The 18,949-nt window shown below is 31.3% G+C and overlaps 3 protein-coding genes across 3 annotated transcripts; 1 reads left to right on the top strand and 2 right to left on the bottom strand.

The window, feature by feature from the left end:
* Positions 1 to 2,701: 2,701 nt before the first annotated feature.
* LOTGIDRAFT_228043 (hypothetical protein) lies at positions 2,702 to 8,599 on the bottom strand (the record flags this gene model as incomplete). Its single annotated transcript, XM_009045764.1, has 11 exons — positions 8,518 to 8,599; positions 6,938 to 7,130; positions 6,497 to 6,613; positions 6,260 to 6,343; positions 5,994 to 6,105; positions 5,577 to 5,762; positions 5,248 to 5,390; positions 4,972 to 5,106; positions 4,360 to 4,543; positions 3,859 to 4,011; positions 2,702 to 3,259 (listed from the first exon to the last, which is right to left on the bottom strand). The coding sequence occupies exons 2-11, from the start codon at positions 7,117 to 7,119 to the stop codon at positions 2,702 to 2,704; spliced, it is 1,854 nt and encodes a 617-aa protein (XP_009044012.1). The 5' UTR covers positions 7,120 to 7,130; positions 8,518 to 8,599.
* Positions 8,600 to 9,582: 983 nt separating this feature from the next.
* LOTGIDRAFT_228042 (hypothetical protein) lies at positions 9,583 to 14,637 on the bottom strand. The gene is made up of 7 exons (XM_009045763.1): positions 14,513 to 14,637; positions 12,680 to 12,714; positions 12,032 to 12,131; positions 11,664 to 11,811; positions 11,282 to 11,391; positions 10,939 to 11,027; positions 9,583 to 10,511 (listed from the first exon to the last, which is right to left on the bottom strand). The coding sequence occupies exons 1-7, from the start codon at positions 14,561 to 14,563 to the stop codon at positions 10,490 to 10,492; spliced, it is 555 nt and encodes a 184-aa protein (XP_009044011.1). The 5' UTR covers positions 14,564 to 14,637; the 3' UTR covers positions 9,583 to 10,489.
* A 225-nt stretch (positions 14,638 to 14,862) lies between these two features.
* LOTGIDRAFT_228040 (hypothetical protein) lies at positions 14,863 to 18,478 on the top strand. Its single transcript, XM_009045762.1, has 7 exons — positions 14,863 to 15,004; positions 15,659 to 15,725; positions 15,959 to 16,048; positions 16,368 to 16,470; positions 16,855 to 16,956; positions 17,199 to 17,252; positions 17,438 to 18,478. The coding sequence occupies exons 1-7, from the start codon at positions 14,977 to 14,979 to the stop codon at positions 17,648 to 17,650; spliced, it is 657 nt and encodes a 218-aa protein (XP_009044010.1). The 5' UTR covers positions 14,863 to 14,976; the 3' UTR covers positions 17,651 to 18,478.
* The last annotated feature ends 471 nt before the right edge of the window (positions 18,479 to 18,949 follow it).

The following is an 18,949-nucleotide window of genomic DNA, read 5'->3' as shown; positions in this document are numbered from 1 at the left end:
ACTATCAAATAAAAAAGTTAAAAATTCAATAACTCTGTCTAAAGAGTCTTGTCTTGTATTGTGATTTTGTTGAATTGCTCCATGAGGACATGAGGATTTCTTTAGCTCTTGAAGAAATGCTGTATTTAATGAATGATCTCCTGATATAAGAAGAGATAACAGCTTCATTTTTGGAAGTTCTGTGGTTTCCTTCGTAGGATGGCTCAATATCAAATCTGTGCTAGGCAATAGAAAAGGAGCATGAATTAATAAATGAACAAGTTTAGCAAACCATGATTGAGTAGTCCACCATGGTATTATCATAATGGCTTTAGATTTTTCTTGTACAATTTTGTTTAATACTTTCCCAATCAAACAAAATGGGGGAAATGCATATATAAACTGACCCTGCCAAGAACAAGAGAAAGCATTTACTCCCTTGGTCATAGGGTCTGGCTTAAATGCAAAGTAATCCTGCAACTGAGCATTGATTCTGGATGCAAAGAGATCAATCTGGGGTGTACCCCATATAGAAGTTAAACTACGGAAAATATCGGGACTTAAATGCCATTCAGTATTATCATCGCATGATCTGCTTTCTCTATCGGCATCCACATTCAACACACCAGGAATATATGTTGCTGTAAGAATAATATCTCTTTCTATGCACCATATAAAAATTGAACGAGTGAGATCATTATAAGCTGAAACCTTTCCACCTTGGGAGTTAATATAAGATACAGCTGTTGTATTGTCTATTTGGATCTGCACATGCACATTTCTTAAGTTTCCAGTAAAAGTCAGTAAAGTTAACTTTGCAGCCAACAGTTCCAGGAAATTAATGTGGTTAGAATTTTCATCTAAAGACCAAAAACCACCAGTAGTTTTCTTATGTTCACCTGATAAAAGTACCCCTCCCCACCCTTTTTTGGATGCATCAGATTGTAAAATTACTGAGGGGTTACTTAACTTTAGTGATTTGAAAGTCAAGTTTACAATATAAAGGTAATTTAGTTTTGAACTCAAAATTTCCATATGCATTTTTTAATGCTTTAGTTTTAAAATTGTCACACTGACGATAAAATAATTGTGCATAAAACACACCCGGGAAAGCTGAAACCATTAGCCCTATCACCTCTGCTAACAAACGAATTGAAACTATATCTTTATTTTTCAACCCAGTGCATGCATTTTTTTTCTTCAGTGATTTCTCTGCAGTCAGCCTGATAGTCATATCTGCAGAATTTATAACAAAACCCAAATAGACAATATATTTAGTAGGCTGTAAGATTGATTTTTCTGGGTGTAAGGTGAATCCAGCTTGTAATGATACCTTAATCGTATCCATAATATTTTGCTGACAATCCTGAACAGTTTGACCTACTAATAGGGAGTCATCAATAAATGAAGTGTTTGAATGACCCATCTTATGCAGATGAGAGAACAAGACTTTAGTGAGCTTTGTAAACAGTCTTGGAGCAGGACCCAAACCCATAGGCAGACAGGTAAAACGATAAAGGCGTCCTTTGTAATAAAATTTTAGAAATTTTCTACAAGATTCTTTCATAGGTACAGAGAAATATGCATCACTCCAATCAATGGAAGCTAAAAAACAATCTTGAGAAACTAAATCAATGGCTTGTTGTAAACAGTCCATTTTAAAATGTCTGTAAGTAACATGTTCTTAAGTCTTTAAGATCTAAAATTTTTCTAAGTGATCCATCCTTCTTGGGACGTGAAAAAATGTTAGAAACATATTCATCATCTTCATGGAAACACCTTTCGATTATCTGCTTGCCTACAAGTTTGGATACAGCTAAATGAAATTTTTGCTCAATTTTGGGTTCTATAATAAAAGGATAGGGAGCATATTGTTGACAGGGGAAGTTATCAAATTCAATTGATGCTCCACACACTGTGTTGAGAATAAAATTATCACCAGTGAGACTTCTCCAAAATTGTAAATGATTTTTGAGCTGACCTGCCAAGAAGCCATCTTTCAACAAAAGTAATTGGGAGACAATTGAATGAGAGAACAAATCCCAGTCACCACAAGAAATAATATCACATACCACATCATTTAAGTTTTGCTTTTCTTGTCGTGGGTTTTGGATGATGACCACTTGCTGGTTTGGTTGGATCCCGCTCCTCTGCGGGGGGCTCTTTTCCCTAAAAAAGACTTGCCCTTGTAGTTGGAAGAATATCTGGAATTTCCCTTGAAATTGGTATTATCGGAATAACTATTCCCAGAAGGGCTGTAATATGACATTCCTGAGCCCATTTGATTAGTTTCTTTTAGTTCTTTCATTTTCTTTGGTAAATCTTCACCAAAAAGATACTTAGATGCACCAACTTCTGAGTTGTTAGCAGCACTACACAATAGACTTGAAAGCCGAAAATTAGAATCTGAGCGCATGGTATCACGTCTATGCTGATTCAAGTCCTTTACAGCCTTACCTAACAAGGTTAAGGCATCTAAACTCTTTTTGATAGCACTGGTAACTTCAGTTTGTTTGTCCAGAGGTGCAGATGTTTTGAATTTCATCAAATCATCAGTAAGACCAGTAAGTGCATAGGAAGATAGCACAATCCTGTCACTCAACCTCTGCAACTTAACCTCAGTGGTTCTAGTAGGAAATTTTCTTAATATGCCCCACACTTCTTTGTTTACTCTGGTCGAGTAAATAGCCACATTACGAGGTCTTGGATATTTTTCGATAAATTAAGTCATTGCTGTTTCTGCCTTGGCACTAGCGGCCGGGGCTGGTCCAAAGAGATTATCAATAATTTTAGCTAATTTGGGCAGAACCTCTTTCCCAGATTTATCATCAAAGGAATACTCCTCAAACAAATCATTTACAAAATCTTCAGCAAGACCCTCTTCATCATTAGAGTTACCGTCTATATTGTTCAACAAATTGTCAATTTGATCAATAACATTGTCATCATCTTCGACCTCTCCTTGTTCTTGATCCATACAAGGTATTTTGAAGCGACTTTGGGTGAGTACGGCTCTGTTAGAAACCACCGAATCTTCGGAAAGTTCCCCGTCTGACATTTCATGGGCAGCGCCATGTTTGTTGTGATGATCAGCAGCAATTTTCCTTTTCCTGTCGCTTACATCATGTACAGTAGAGCTAATAACCTCCGTAAATAAATTCTTTATTTCAGATTTGAATTTAATCAACTCGCTTTCTAGATAATCTTTAGAAATTCCCTCCGTTGCAACAGGAGAGGTAAAACCTGTATTTGTTGGAGTAATATTAATACCATTATTGTCCTTGACATTGGCCACAGAAGCAGATGATTGAGAAAACTTCACGTCTCCTTTACAGGCAAATTGCTCGGTTTTTCTGCTGAATCTTTCTTCTTAGTATTGAGGTTCTCGTATTTATTCTTATCGAATAAAGCTTCGGCCAGATTGAATTCAAAAGATTCAGATTCTTTGCTGGGCATGGAAGCCACAGCACGTTTCGACGAAACCGTTGCCATTAGTTAAAACAGAGAGAGTCTAGTTTTTTAAAAAATAAAATGTCCAAATCCTTCGAACCAAGGATGAAAGGCAAGGCCAAGTGACGAGATTTAAAATCAACGTCTGGACAGTTACACTAATGTGAAATGATTGACAAAAGCCTGCACAGAAAAGAAATTTTTCAAATGCAGCGAGAAAACTTGTCACACGGTCTTGACATGGTGAAAGCCAACACGCTAATGAGAACTAGCTGGCGCGCGCTCTCTCACGTGATCTCCTAAGCGGAGTCATGTGGTATGGTAGAATCAAAATCTCTCTTGAGATGAAAGACAGACAGTCACAAAGGAGGGGTTATAATAGGCACAAGCCTGTTCCCTGATCATACAAAAACATAAATTTTGTCCTACCATTCTATTTTTCCATTCTTTCAGATGACTTTGAAGTTGAAGCCTTACTGCTGTTAAATGTCTATGAATATCACGATGGTGTCTAGCCTCCACTTCATAAGCAATGGTCAAAAATTCATATCGAGCTTTCTGACTTATCAACAGATTTATAAGCTGAAAAATACAATGTTGATATTATAGTATTGAAAGCCTTTGAATTATTATATATTTGTTATGTTCCACTTTAGTCGATAATCTGGTTTTTGATCTTGAGCTAATAAATATTTACAAAGTCACATTAGGTTCAAATGAGCCAATCATACCCTTCTCAATACTGCCTGTTTTGTAAATTGTACAAATGCAAAATTGCCTTATACTCAGCTATTTGGAAAAAGGGAACCGTAAAAAACCTGCTTGCTCTTAGAATTTCATTAACTTCATAAATAATCAATAATTTGCCACTCTTTTGGAAAATTAGCTAAATTTTGAGAGAAAAGTTATAATATTAATAAAAAGTTATACCTTATCCTGATTAGAAGTGAAGTAATCTTGTCGAGCCAGTTTTAGATTATAATCCCCAGTTAAAATAGGATTGCCTTGTAAGGGAACTAACTCTTTTACTAATAGTGGCAAATCACCTTCCTTTGCATTATGTAAATCTCTGCGTACATTTTGTAAACTAGACTGAGCTTCTTGTAGTTGAGTACTAAAATACAAAAACATACAAATAAGCAATAAATCAAAATTTGGTGAAGGCAATGGATATTATTACATTCCACTTATTTCAAATTATAAAGCAAAAGGCAAAACAGGTATTCATGAAATACAAACTAATAAATGCATACAATAAAACCAATTAATTGGGTGGGCAGACAAGGACTTGGTTCTAGTGAAGTTTTAGTCTAAAAAAAATAGGTATGTCACCACTTTACACATGAGGAGATTTCTCTCATGAGGACAGTGATTTGGACAGCAAATTGCATGTTATAAACACATACTGCACAGTACAACTGGTCTAAACTTGAATCTGTAGTTGCCCTAACCTCTTCCATGTGTAGATATGGTTTCATCTGACTCAGGTTTAGTTAGACTGAAGGTATATGTTATTCAAATTAAAACAATAAAAGATCTCACCTAAGTTTATTGGTATCCACTGGAAACCGACCAGATTGTAAACAACTTAATAAATCATCAGCTGAATTTAATGCTCCTTTAACACCTTTATCTTCAAGAATTGCCAGAATCTTGTCACTTTCACTTCGGTTATATCTGTGTAATAAAAAGTATTTCAAAGGAAAACCTGCCCAAAATAAAATAAGCTATAGCTTAAAGCTGTTGAAAAAGTCCCCTTAATCCATGATTCACAAGTAAAGCTGGTAAGTCTGTTTTAATAGTTTAAATCATACATACACATTTTGTAATCTAGTTAATTCTTTACAATCTTGGAAAACATTTTCATCACTTTCACCATGTATTAATAACATTTCTGGATCTTTAACATCTAATAATTCAAATCTTGATCCATCATTTTCTCCAGTCATTCTTCCAATATTCTATATAACAACAATTTTCACAAATCTTATATTGTAATTAATTATTGTAATTTTAAAATGTTACAATCTCTAAAAAATAGAATTCAATGAATAAGCAAAATAATTTTGACAATATAATGTTTTTGCCTCAATATAAAGCACTCAAAATCATGTAAATGATAACAAACAAATAGAAAAAAAATTTACCTCAAAGAATTGCTTTCTTGTAAAAGAAGTGAGTTCTTGAGTATATTTTTCTTCAGCATTAAAATAATCATCTAATTTGGCTTGAGATAAGAACATGATATCTTTTGTTTGACTAGGATCTGTGTTGTCATAAAGAGAAGTTACTTCTTTTACTGAATCTACTAACTTCTCCATACTTTCATTTACCTACAATCAAAGTCTACAGTTATGGTTCATATTATAGTTCATATTGACCAGACTTTTGATTTGACTCATTTTTCAGGCATATCTGTCAGGGTTAGAGAACCACAAAATTTAAGTTGTATGAGATTTTTTTGTATACATGTATCTCAATGCAAATTGGTCTTTATATAGTTGTTATTTTATCCACTTATTTTGGTATTTAAGTAATTTCTCCATGCTTATGTACTAGCAAACCTTATTATTATCTGTTTGAATCTGTTCCAATCGTTTCTTATGTTCCTTTCTGCCATATGACTCTAATGGTGTTAGTTTAGTCAATTTGTGACTCACACTAGTATGATGTAAACTGGAAAAGAAAAACAATCGATGTCACCTAAAAGTAGTATAAAAAAAATTTGAAAAATGTTTTAAAAAAAATCTATACCAATATTAACATAAATGAATTAAAAATAAAATGGTGAGCTGTATAATGTACATTTATGAAATAAGAAATAACAAACCTTAAACGATTCCTTCTTTGTATTAACATTTGTTTCTTTTCTTTATTGTCTTCTAACTCACTATTTAACCTAGTAATATCTTCACTGAAAAAATGTCAGTATTTTAATACAAATCCACTTTTTTCATCTGCTACATAATCTTGTAAGCAATGTAATAATGAGATAGCAATTTTATATATATCTTGGTTAAAATTGAAGCTATGGGCTATTAACACATTTACATGATGTAAATCAAACCTTAATGATTCTTCAGTAATATCAGCATCTCTATTGTTAACAGTTAGATTATTCAGAGCATCTTCAAGTTGTCTCCCTTCTAATATCCCTTCATTACACTTTTCTAATTCATCATATCTATAAAATATACAAATACAATTTTCATATATATTATTCATATTTAATTTCTAATAGCAACTATCAAGTTCTGACTTTTTCACTCTGAAAGGATTTGACTGATCGTCACTAAATAAAAATAGTGATCGACACTATATTACTGATTGACAACTCAAACTTAAAGAAAACTATACAAATTTGACAGACCCCCTTACTACACTGACTGTGGCAAGGCAGGGTATGCTCACCACTGAAAATCACATAATGATTAAATAGGTTAACTCTTTATCCTTCTATCGATCTGTACATTTATATAAGCTTAATACGTATCTTCAAATAACTTACTCATTTCTGTCAGAAGCAGACAAAACATTGTTAGAATGTACATTGTTAGAAAACCAATGTAAAAATGGCACAATATTTTCTTGTTCAAATAACCAATCAAACATCTGTGGATCAAGTTTTTCAGCCCCTGGGTAACCCAATTGTTGTAGCGTTTCTAAGAATTGAGATCCACTCATTTTCATTTGTTAAAAAACTTAAAAAAAAAATAAACAAAATATGATCAAACTGGCCCACTCTTATTGCCTAAGTAAATATTTGTCCTACAAAACAATATCAAAAGGAGATAAGATTTGAATGGCACTCAGAAGCAGAGAGAAAATATGACAATGAACACAAGTGAATATATTATGGTATAACACACATAAAGTCTCGACACAATTTACAAGTGTCGTCATCAGATGACAATAAGGTAAAAGTGAGTGTAATCTTAGCTAAATTTTATTCTGTGCAAGTCCTTGAATCAGAAGGACTAGTCAAAAGTAGCATGTCATATATTCATATGTACAGTCAAGTAACCTAATTTCGTGGAAACCTATTATTTGTGGATTTCCGGAAAGGATTAATAATTTACATGAGAGACCTTGCGTGACCTCCGCATTAGTTTGTTTTAATAATCATGGGTTTTCTCTACAAAATCAGCTGGTAGAATGAATCCAGTAGTTTCAAGCAAGGTAAAATGTATTAATGTATACTTTGACAAATACAAAATGGCGGATTTCACTTACTACCAAACGTCACCATTTTTTATCGGCCGAATTTCCTTATAACCCCAAGTGGTAATCAGAATTCCAAGTGTCGTCTGCTAGAATGTAGTCCAACGAATGAAGTCACATGATCAACTAGCGGATTCTGTGTCAGCAGAAAATTTCTATGGAACACAAAGTGGACCATATTCTTATGTTGTTTCAGTGACTTTTAGCAATAAATCACGCTACGTATCTTATTTTGTCAGTCACTATATTTTTTTTAAATCATGGTTCTTTGAAGGAATTGTCACTAGTTATAATGAATTGATATTAAAGATAAATACTAAGAGAAGTTAATTATACCACCCGGTATCCATACAACGTGTTTTTCTAGACTTATTTATAGATCAAACATTGTACACGAAAATAGGTGATGCATTCTGTCGCCGTTGCCGAGTTGGATGCTCATGAAATATAGGTCAAAGTGAAAGATTCATTAAGAAAATCGAAATAAACCAATTTTAATTATTTTGTAGAATATCTGAGGAAACATCTAAGACATAAACATTTTTTTTCGTTTTTTTAACTTTGACGAAATTTGGTGTTGAATTCTTATATCCACGAAAATAGGTTACACCACTGTATATGTTTTTTTAAAAATGCACAGATGTGCAGATGTGAGGAAAACAGGGCCTAACTATTTTCTAACTCTACACCGGCTGACAACCTGTCAAAATAGTTATCAAAGGTTGGACAGTGGAATAGATGCAGAAGTTTCGGACTGCATTTTTAATAGCATAAAATTTAGTATACTTCCTAGAATAACAATAATAGGCCAAAATCTCATTAATATAAGACCAAATATAATACAATCATGACTTGTCAGTGACGTACCTTGCCTTAAGTTTATCAATTTAAGTCAATTTAAGGTATTTTATGATCAACTTGCGCAAGTCAAAACATAAAAGTTGATTTTTCCGCCATGATATATCACATGACACTCTGCTGCCAGATTTCATAATCACTCAAATTTAGTACATTTGCACATAGAACAGTATACAGTTTTATGATTTGCACATAGAGTCCTATGATTTACATTAAGAAAGTAATGACGCGGGATATCATGGTTCGTTAATTGTATTATTTCCCGACACGGACAACACGAAAATTGTCAATACAATATCTTGTTTCATTTAGCAATCCATGATGTAGGTATACCATAAAACCACAATCTGGCATTACAGCATTAATAAAAAAAACGTTAAAGGTTTCCTTTCCGTATCTAACAAATAACAATGAGAATGATTAACCACTAAACAACGGAACAGAATGTTAATTTTGAAATGTCCGTCCGCTTAGGGATGAAGGAGATGAGCCTTACAGCATCCATTAATAGCTGTCTCTCGAATTTTTATCTATAGATCTATAGGCCCCCTGTCGTCTCTTTAAACTTTTGACATAAGTAGTATTCTGTTTATCTACTAAATTTCGTTACTGGTGACCTTGGCTGGTATTTCCATAAATGACATCTTCCAAAACATTTAAATACCAATGAATTTATTCCACTGTGATTGCATGAATCCATGCTTCTTTCTAAAGCGTTGCTAACTCTGATTGCTTTTTATTTTATTTAAAAGGCCTATACATGAAAATAATCTTCTATCTTTCTGTCAATGAAAGTGCACATATCCCTTTGCAAAATAATGAGTTGATGTGTTGATATGGTGTTACTTTTACCATGTGAGGTTAGCTCACTTAATGATAAATTTAATTTTAATGCAAGCAATTCCAAAATTTGTGAAAAAGTGAATTATATACAGGTATATAAAAGGTTTAATAAGAAAACTACTGTAACTAGATTAATGGAGGAGTTATTACACATCACATAATATGGGCAAAATGCTATTATACTCTTGAGAGTAAACACCTATACTTTTAAAAGGAAAAGTAAAACAAAAATAAGTTTATAGAATATTTATTACAAAAATAATACTGCCTTAATAAAACTCTGTACATAAATAGGTATGAAAAAGTACATGCAGATTGATTTCCATTATTAATAATATATGTTTTAAAAACATTATTCATTTAGATGTTAGGTGTAACAAGCATGATCATGTTGAAAAATATAATTAAAAAATAATAAATTAAGTTATCACAGTTTTAATTGTTAAAATCATTTCATGTATATACAAAACAAATACGAATCATAGTTTAGTCTCAGAAATGCGATTTTTTTTTAGCTAAGCCAATCAGTAATAGTGTTCACAGCTCACCATCGAATTTAGAGCCTTCAGTTCCATGAGTGTCCAGAATTATCTGCTTTTGAACGAGATACTTTGCGATATATAGAAAAGATATATATAGAAATTGTGAGTAAAATTCCTACTTTGAAGTACTTTTTATGTGATTTTTTTTTTATACATTTCTAGTACTTCTACATATATTTAACATTCAAATCAATCCCCAAAATAACACACCTGTCCCTTTAACAACCACCTATTTATCAATAATTGAAAGCAATGTTAGTTTTGACATTTAACATTTGATCAAAGGAATTTGAAAGAGCTGCCAACAAACATCTAAATCTACATAATCAATTAGAAATTAAAGAAATTCTGATGTTACTCAAATTGAATTGAAAGATTTTTGAATAGGCCTTATATATTAAACTATATTTATTTATAAAGAAAAAATAGAACGTTTTTAGTAAGATGATAGAATATATAATACACTAAAAGTGTTGGAGCAAGAATCCTATCTGATAAAAAACCATGTGGAATTCTTCAATAAGTTTCTGTAAGATTTGCCAGCACACAACTACTGACATACATAAACACAACCTCTAGACCCATATTTCATTCATTTATAGGCGGATACGGAAAGAACTGAAATAGAAAAGACTAGAATAGAGAACTTGATCAATCATATTATTACTTAATCTTTCAAGGTATAATTAACTTTGAAATTAAAAACCTTAATGAAAATTGCTTCAAAACTTAAAGAGATCTGTAGCAGGAGTTAATCTTTATTTTCTTACCTAAATAAGGAATTATATGAAAATTGGTTGAAAACTGAAAGAGCTATCACATTCAATATACGATCTTATGGGTGATAATATGTTAGTTAATAATCATAAGCACTCCAACTAGATCTTCATTGTATACATTTGCCAAGAAACAGACACAGATTCCAGATAATTGTTCAAATTGCAACATGATATTCCTTTTTAAATTGAATAAACAAAAGTTAAAGAAAAGCAAATTCAGGAATATAAATAAATATTCAGGAAAATGTGCATAATAATAACCTTACTTGATAAAATCTGGTGCTTTTGATATAACATGTTCAAACTCAGCAAAGGACAATAATTCATCGTCGTCAAGATCAGCTTCCATAAATATCTATTAATATGCATTAAATTGGAATATATTGAATAGAATTATTCAAACAAATGTCTGAACAGATTTCATTTATCAAAATCAAAATTCATTAAGAAACAGGAGCTCAAAGCTACAGTAAGATAAAAAAAATTGTAGTCCATATTGCATACAGTGATCATCAAGATTTACACAAAGAAATCATAATCTATGATGCAGCCCATGTCATGCCTTCAAGTTCATATAATACATGTAAATAGAAATGTTAAATCTCTTACATTGTCAATCAGTTGTTGCATATCTTCTTCTGATAATTTCTGATCTCCAGTTAATTTATCAATAACTTCTTTTAAATCACCAGCAGAAATATAGTCATCTTCATCAAAATCTGGTAAAACAAATTCTTAAATTAAACACTATAATTGACAAGTAATTTAAATCATTAGTCACAACACATTCATATTTCACACTCCCTTCACATTAAATGTAAGACAATTGGATTGGACATTCAATTTTAGTCAAATGCAGTTGAACTGCATTAGTATCTTGATGATATTAATTTCAATCTTTATTCCATTGAGAGAGGAAGTATTAGAAGTTTAAAATCCTCTGTATGCAAAATATGAAAATATCTTTACAAATATATATTCTCTTACCTACCATAGATTCTAAAGGCATATTCAACTTTAACATTTTTAGGTGCCTGATCACTGAAAACTGACATCATGTCCAGGAAGTCTTCAAATGTCATATCTCCATCTCCACTGGACGAAAATACCTTACAGATCCTTTCTCGGAATGGATTAACCTAACAATAAAAAAGCAAAATCACTTTCCGATCATTTAATGGATTTTCCAAGCTTTTCATTCATATTTGTGGCTGCACTCTGATAAAAATATCCTATGATCATATTTTACATTATTGTTCTTAGCCATTTTGTTCTTCAAGTATAGGCCAAGAATCAGAAAAAAAATTTCATTTTTGTTTATTCTAGCAAAATATGTCTTTGATAAGCCACACCTCATACCTTTAACTCTGGTAATTTCTGAATATCACTAATACCAAGCTTTGTGTTCTTGTCTTGATTTACTGCTTGAGGAGCCAGTGTGAAAAATCTTTTATAAACACTATTTTAAAAAAAACCCAAAAGATTAAGTTTTACGAAAATCATTTTATGATTTGTTTACCATTAATTGGCAACATAAACATAAATCCAATGAAGTATCATTATGAGAAGCAAATAAAATAAAGAAATGAGATAGGTAATCAAAGTCATCCACAATGAATTGTAATGGAGTTGTAATTTAAAATAGGGCTGGGCAGACTACCGATCAATAACCAATTCAATTGAACGACCCTGTAAATACCAATTTAAAAACATGCCAAAATTCTTGATTTCATGGGTAATTTTTGCATCATAGAAGTTTATTCTTGTTTTGAAAGGTTATTATAGTTTATTGTGGGTATGTTATGTGCTCAAGAGAAACTACGTGTATGAGATTACTACTTGTTAACGGGTACAATGGAGAAAATTCAATATTTGATAATCAATAATCGAAATTATAAATTCCTAGCGACGATAATCGATTATTTCGATCATGTTACCCAGTCATAGTTAAAAATACTTTCCTGAATACCTGTCATAAACCTAACAAACAATAATTTCAATACTTACTGTAGAATTTCTTTCTTTGTCAAGTAAGTCAATGTCTGAAGAAGAGAAAAAGGTTTTGACTTCACAAATTAGTAAGTTAAACCTTAAAGGGAGATTCTGTTTAAAATCAATGTGAAGAACTGGGCTTTTTTTAATTATATTTCTATGTTTCTATACATTTTCCTGGCCACCAAGCAAATATTTCAAACATCAAATTTGAGGAGAGGACTTAGATATTTTAGTTGAAACTTTCAAATAAGTTGAAGGGCATATTTCTCTGTTTACAGTTTTAAGTATTTCACTCTTTACGCCTTAAATACCGGTTAAAAAAGTGATCAAGGGTACAAGACTGGATATCAGAAAAAACTACTTCTGTGATTGTGCTATCGACAACTGGAACTCGCTACCAGGACTTGCAGTCAATTCATTTACACTGAACTGATTCAACTCAAATCTAAACCTGGCATGGAAAAACGATTTATGGAAATTCAATTTATAACGTAACTATATGTAGCCTACAAACTGAATAGATAGAACAAAAAGCAACATATGCACACTCCTAACTACATATTGTACGGTACTCATTAAAGTGCATGAAATTTTAGAACTTTATGGTGGTCAAGAAGTCAACAAGCTTATTAAAAGGCTGGTTTACAGTAAGATACGGTAAGTATCTATAAATTTCACTACCATCATAGTATAAATCATTATATATACAGTCAAGTAACCTAATTTCGTGGAAACCTATTATTCGTGGATTTCCAGAAACGATTAATAATTTACATAAGCGACCTTGCGCGACCTCCGCATTAGTTTGTTTTGATAAACATGGGTTTTCTCTACAATATCAGCTAGTAGAATGAATCCAGTAGTTTCAAGCAATTTAAAATGTATAAATGTATACTTTGACAAATACAAAATGGCGGATTTCACTTATTACCAAACGTCACCATTTTTTATCGACTGAATTTCCTTATAATCCCAAGCGGTAATCGTAATTCCAAGTGTCGTCGGCTAGAATGTAGTCCAACGAATGAAGTCACGTGATCAACTAGCGGATTCCGTGTCAGCAGAAAATTTCTATGGAACACAAAGAGCACCATATTCTTATGTTGTTTCAGTGACTTTTAGCAATAAATCACGCTACGTATCTTATTTTGTCAGTCACTATTTTTTTTTTTAAATCGTGGTTCTTTGACGGAATTGTCACTAGTTATAATGAATTGATATTAAAGATAAATACTAAGAAAAGTTAATTATACCACCTGGTATCCATACAACGTGTTTTTCTAGACTTATTTATAGATCAAACATTGTACACGAAAATAGGTGACGCATTCTGTCGCCGTTGCCGAGTTGGATGCTCATGAAATATAGGTCAAAGTGAACGATTCATAAAGAAAATCAAAATAAACCAATTTTAATTATCTTGTAGAATATCTGAGGAAACATCTAAGACATACAAATATTTTTTTGTTTTTTTAACTTTGACGAAATTCGGTGTTGAATCCTTATATCCACGAAAATAGGTTTCACCACTAAATTATAATGGTATAATTTCATAAAGAAATATATAAAAAAATAAATAAATAAAGACAAAATAAATGGAGCAACTTTGTGTATAAGATTCTTTGAAGAAATAAAAAAAATTTCCATGAGTAAGTAAGGTTAAGTTAAAGATCTTTTGTTGTGTAATACTTTTTGAATCAGACCCCGATTGCCTGAATCCGGATGATTATTTTTTGCCTTGGCTTGGCTCAACTTCTGTCACTGAAAAAATGAGATTGTGTATCAACTATGAGTTTACGAACTAGGCCTACTCATTACTGTAATAATGTAAACTGTTATTAAGACCTGATAATCATCTAGTTCTTGTTCGGTAAATGCACTTTGTGAACCTCCCATTTTAAAAAATGTCTTCCTTCCTTGGTATTTTGATATGGTAAATAGCAAATAATGACAGGGTGCTCGAATGTCTTTCGTGACGTCAGTATGTAAATAAAGATTTTAAGAAAAACGAAGCTATAATAACTAGCTTTCTAAGGAAACAAAGCCTAAAAAGAAATATATGCATATATTGAAATTAAAACTAGAACATGCTGTGTCGACATTCGATATTTCAATTTGTATTAAAACCGTCATAATGATAACTATGTCGTCATTGCGTTTCTTATCATTTGCCATTTCAACATTTTAAAGTAGCCAAACGCAATAAACCGGAAGCTGTCATTTCTCTCAAAATAAACAATATATTTTTTTCTATATTTGCAATAGTTGTGAGTCAGTTTTGTCTGACAAGTTAAAAACAGTTAAAGAAGATGTTTGCTCAAGTTCATGCAAGCACAGGTACTGTTTGCATAATTTTTATTTGTTACAGTTACACATACAATGCGAACAGAACCAGAACTAGGAAGTTTTCTAAATCCAAATCATGCCTTCCATAGCAAATGACAATGAACTAACTGTCTGACTGAATTTTTTCTCTCATTTCATAAATGTTCAAAATATGTTCAACTGTATGCCATGTGTCTTCGGGTCCATAGAAATATTAGGTTGAGTGATTTTACATTTGAAATAGACACACTTCCCTCCCAAAATTTTTTAGTGAAAATTCCCCTCTGTAAAATCATGTGTACAATTAGTAACTTTTCTAGTGGTTGACACTTCCTTCAACCAAAGGCAATCCAAGACTCTCAGTAGGACTTTGTAATTTATATTTCAATTTATGTGGAAATGAATGCCAAAATTAAATCCAGAAAACATTGTAGCTATGGCAGTAAATCTAAACTCAGCTAATAAAGTAAACTTTATAATAGAATAAAATCAGTACAATCACATTATTCATGTTGTGTAAAGAAAAAAATCTTACTAATTATGTATTAAAATTTCAAAATACTATGATTGTACTAAAAAGACATATTTCTTATTTATACTGTGTAGACATGATTCATGGTCAAATTGTGAACTTATTTCTTCATTTTATCCATTGATATTTTTTAGGACAGCCAAACAATCCAGATCTGTATGAAGAAGTTAAGCTTTACAGAACTGCTAGAGACAGAGAAAAGTGAGTTAAAAACAGAAAGATACAAATAAAATCTATTTAAAATGAATTTCTGTTATAACAAACAGAGAAACATACCATGTAGATATTATAATTTACAAACGACATTCCAACAAATAAGCTTACACACTCAAGGAGGAACAATTAAACTATCAAGATCTTAAAATCAAAGTAATGCATCCAGTGTAGGAGTTGCATATAGGAAAAAAAAGCATTTTAATTTTATGTTATTGTAGGTATGATAATATGGCAGATTTATATGCAGTTATTAATACAATTCAGAGTTTAGAGAAAGCGTATATTAGAGATGCTGTTTTACCTAAAGAGTAAGGAAGTCTTCTGTTATCTTAACTAATGAATCTACTACGTTGCGTTTTCAATACATTGGTTCAAGGAATTTTGATTTAGTGCAGATTTTGGTAACGTTGCCATGAAAAAAATTTCACATTAAATTTTAGCAATAATCAGCTTTCAACATTATAGAATCTTAGAAATGTAAAATAAATAATTAAACCATGCGTACTAACATTTCCTGTATTCCTCTGAATTCAGTCTGTGAATTGACTTGACTTTCACTTACACAACAGCATGTTAAATGTGTTTGTATGAACAGAATTATTTATATTTTATTTGAACATTATTTAGATATACTGCAGCATGTTCAAAACTATTAGTGCAATATAAAGCTGCTTTTAGACAAGTTCAGAGTGAATTTACTACTGTAGAAGAATTTATGAAGAAATATCGAGTAAGTTACTAAACTATTTGGTGATTTTCATGTAAGATCAATTTTTTTTTTTAAGGGGCTGTATGCAAAACTTTTGTTATTGAAACATAGTAAAATTATCCATGAAATGATTTTATAAATATGCTATTTATATCCATGTATCTACTTGATCAAACTGAATTTTTTAAATGGAATGACTAATGACAGAGTGTACTAATTGTTAATTTAGCTGTTTTATTTGGCTTTTGTATTTTTAGCCTTAAAATGGCTTGATATTTCTCTACAATTTGGATATATTTAGCTCAAATTCATACATTTCCAACAACCCAAAAACATACTGACTTTAAAATGTTTGCATAAACATTTCAGCAAGTTTATCATTCATTTGACGAATCTTAATTACAGCTCGATTGTCCAGCAGCTTTAGAAAGAATTAAGGAGTTAAGACCTATAACTATTAAGGATGATAAAGGAAATACAAGTAAATGTATAGCTGATATAGTATCGGTGAGTCAATACTAATTAACTTTTGTGTTACGAAAAATCTCGCATATAAGATACTACATACTCTAGAACTACTAGAGAGGTAATCATTTGTAATGTTTAGTCAATTTCAAACTGGCCAATCAAGAGGCTTCGACACAGCCAATTGTAATGTTTAATATTTGTACATATGAACATATGCGAATTTTGTCCTAGAATATTGGTGATTTTACAAATATTAAAAACAAATACTCTCATACTTTCAGTTATTTATTACTGTCATGGATAAATTAAGACTAGAAATTAAGGCTATGGATGAGGTAAGTTTATTTTCTATTATATGACAATTTTTTCATCTTTCAATATTATAATTATGGGTAATGATTAAACTGCAAGAACTCAGAATATTTTGTAAATATCTGCCAAACGACTCACAACTTGATTATTCATGGTTATGCATATATTCATGGCAATTTGAAAAAAATGACTTAACTTTCATCCCCAGATATATCCAGATATAAGAGAATTGGAAGAAACCATGAATAGGTTAAGTATTTTGCCATCTAATTTCGAAGGAAAAGAAACTGTGAAAAAGTGGCTAGATACATTGAGTTCCATGACTGCATCAGATGAACTGGATAATAATCAAGTTCGACAAATGTTATTTGAACTGGAATCATCTTATAATGCTTTTAATCGTGTATTACATGACCACTGAGATTATTACCCTATTCATCAAACAATATGTATGTGGCATAAGAGTGGTCTTCTGCTACCAATAAACTTGTTTTTGTTTGACAGATTTTTTTTGTCTAGATCAATTGTATTTTTTAATGATCGTCTATAAGGTAAACATTCTGCTGTGAAAAGAGTGTAAGCCCTCAGGTTTTATTCAAAACAAATCTTAAAGTAGAAATAGCCCAGTCATCTGATTATTAAAAATCTTATATCTAGTGTAAATTGGTTCATGGAATTATACAGATGATCCAAGCAAAGATATTTGTGCACATTCAGGTTCAATTGGAAAAATTGGACAGAGCCGGCTCTTTTCATAGAGGCAGAATAAATAGTTATTAGTGCACTTTACATTGTGATCATACCTTATTTTTTTTACCTTGAAATAAAATGTAATTTTGAATCACATCCCAATATTCATAAGTATCTCTGCTTGATTATAATTGTTATGTTCTGGGGTTAAAACTCTATTCTTATGACCCGATCAATGCTTTGATTAGTCTTGAGAAAGAAACCATTCTATTAAATTAAATAAGAATAAATAACTTCCTAATGTGCAATCTTGAGAGGTACAACCATTAACATAAATCTTGAACATACTAAAATATGATTTTCTAAATATTATACCGACTGGGGAAGTGTGATTTAAAATAAATAAGTTATGTATATTTATATAAACATTAATATATATGAAATCTTGAGGGGTATCATTATTGGTTATACCCAGAATATTATGTATTTGTATATTTTTGTCTGTTTTATATATTATTTGTAACAAATGTATAGCAATCATAATAAATGTTAAAGACAGAAAATAGAATTCTATTAATAGAACATTTTTATGGGTTCACGTTCAAAACTATTAATTAGTTGACTCTGAATGGAATATCTTTAACTGAAAATTATGAAGATGACTGCATAACTAGAAGCTTCACATCGGTTATATACAAGTTCATAGAATCAAATAGGTACATTCACCTATGATATTGCTTCATCAGCTCATTAGAGCTAAATTTGACCTATTCATAACTCTCTCAAAATAACAAATTCAAGAGTTCTCATTGTAATAGATGCATGCAAGAATGTCAATAACATTCTGGAATTTAAACCAATTTAATGTTAAATTTTGAAGAATTGTGGAAGTGCCTCTATTCGTCGTAACTTCCTTGAAAAAGCCTCAGTTGTTAAACATTTATTAATGATTTATTTATTTGATGCACAGATTTGAACCTAGCTTGGTTCTTCATACAATTTGAGTTCTATTTAATTAGCTTTTCATGCC

Source organism: Lottia gigantea (genome assembly GCF_000327385.1).
Source record: "Lottia gigantea unplaced genomic scaffold LOTGIsca_1, whole genome shotgun sequence".
Classification (NCBI taxonomy): Eukaryota; Metazoa; Mollusca; class Gastropoda; family Lottiidae; genus Lottia; species Lottia gigantea.
This window is presented reverse-complemented; position numbering and strand designations above follow the sequence as displayed.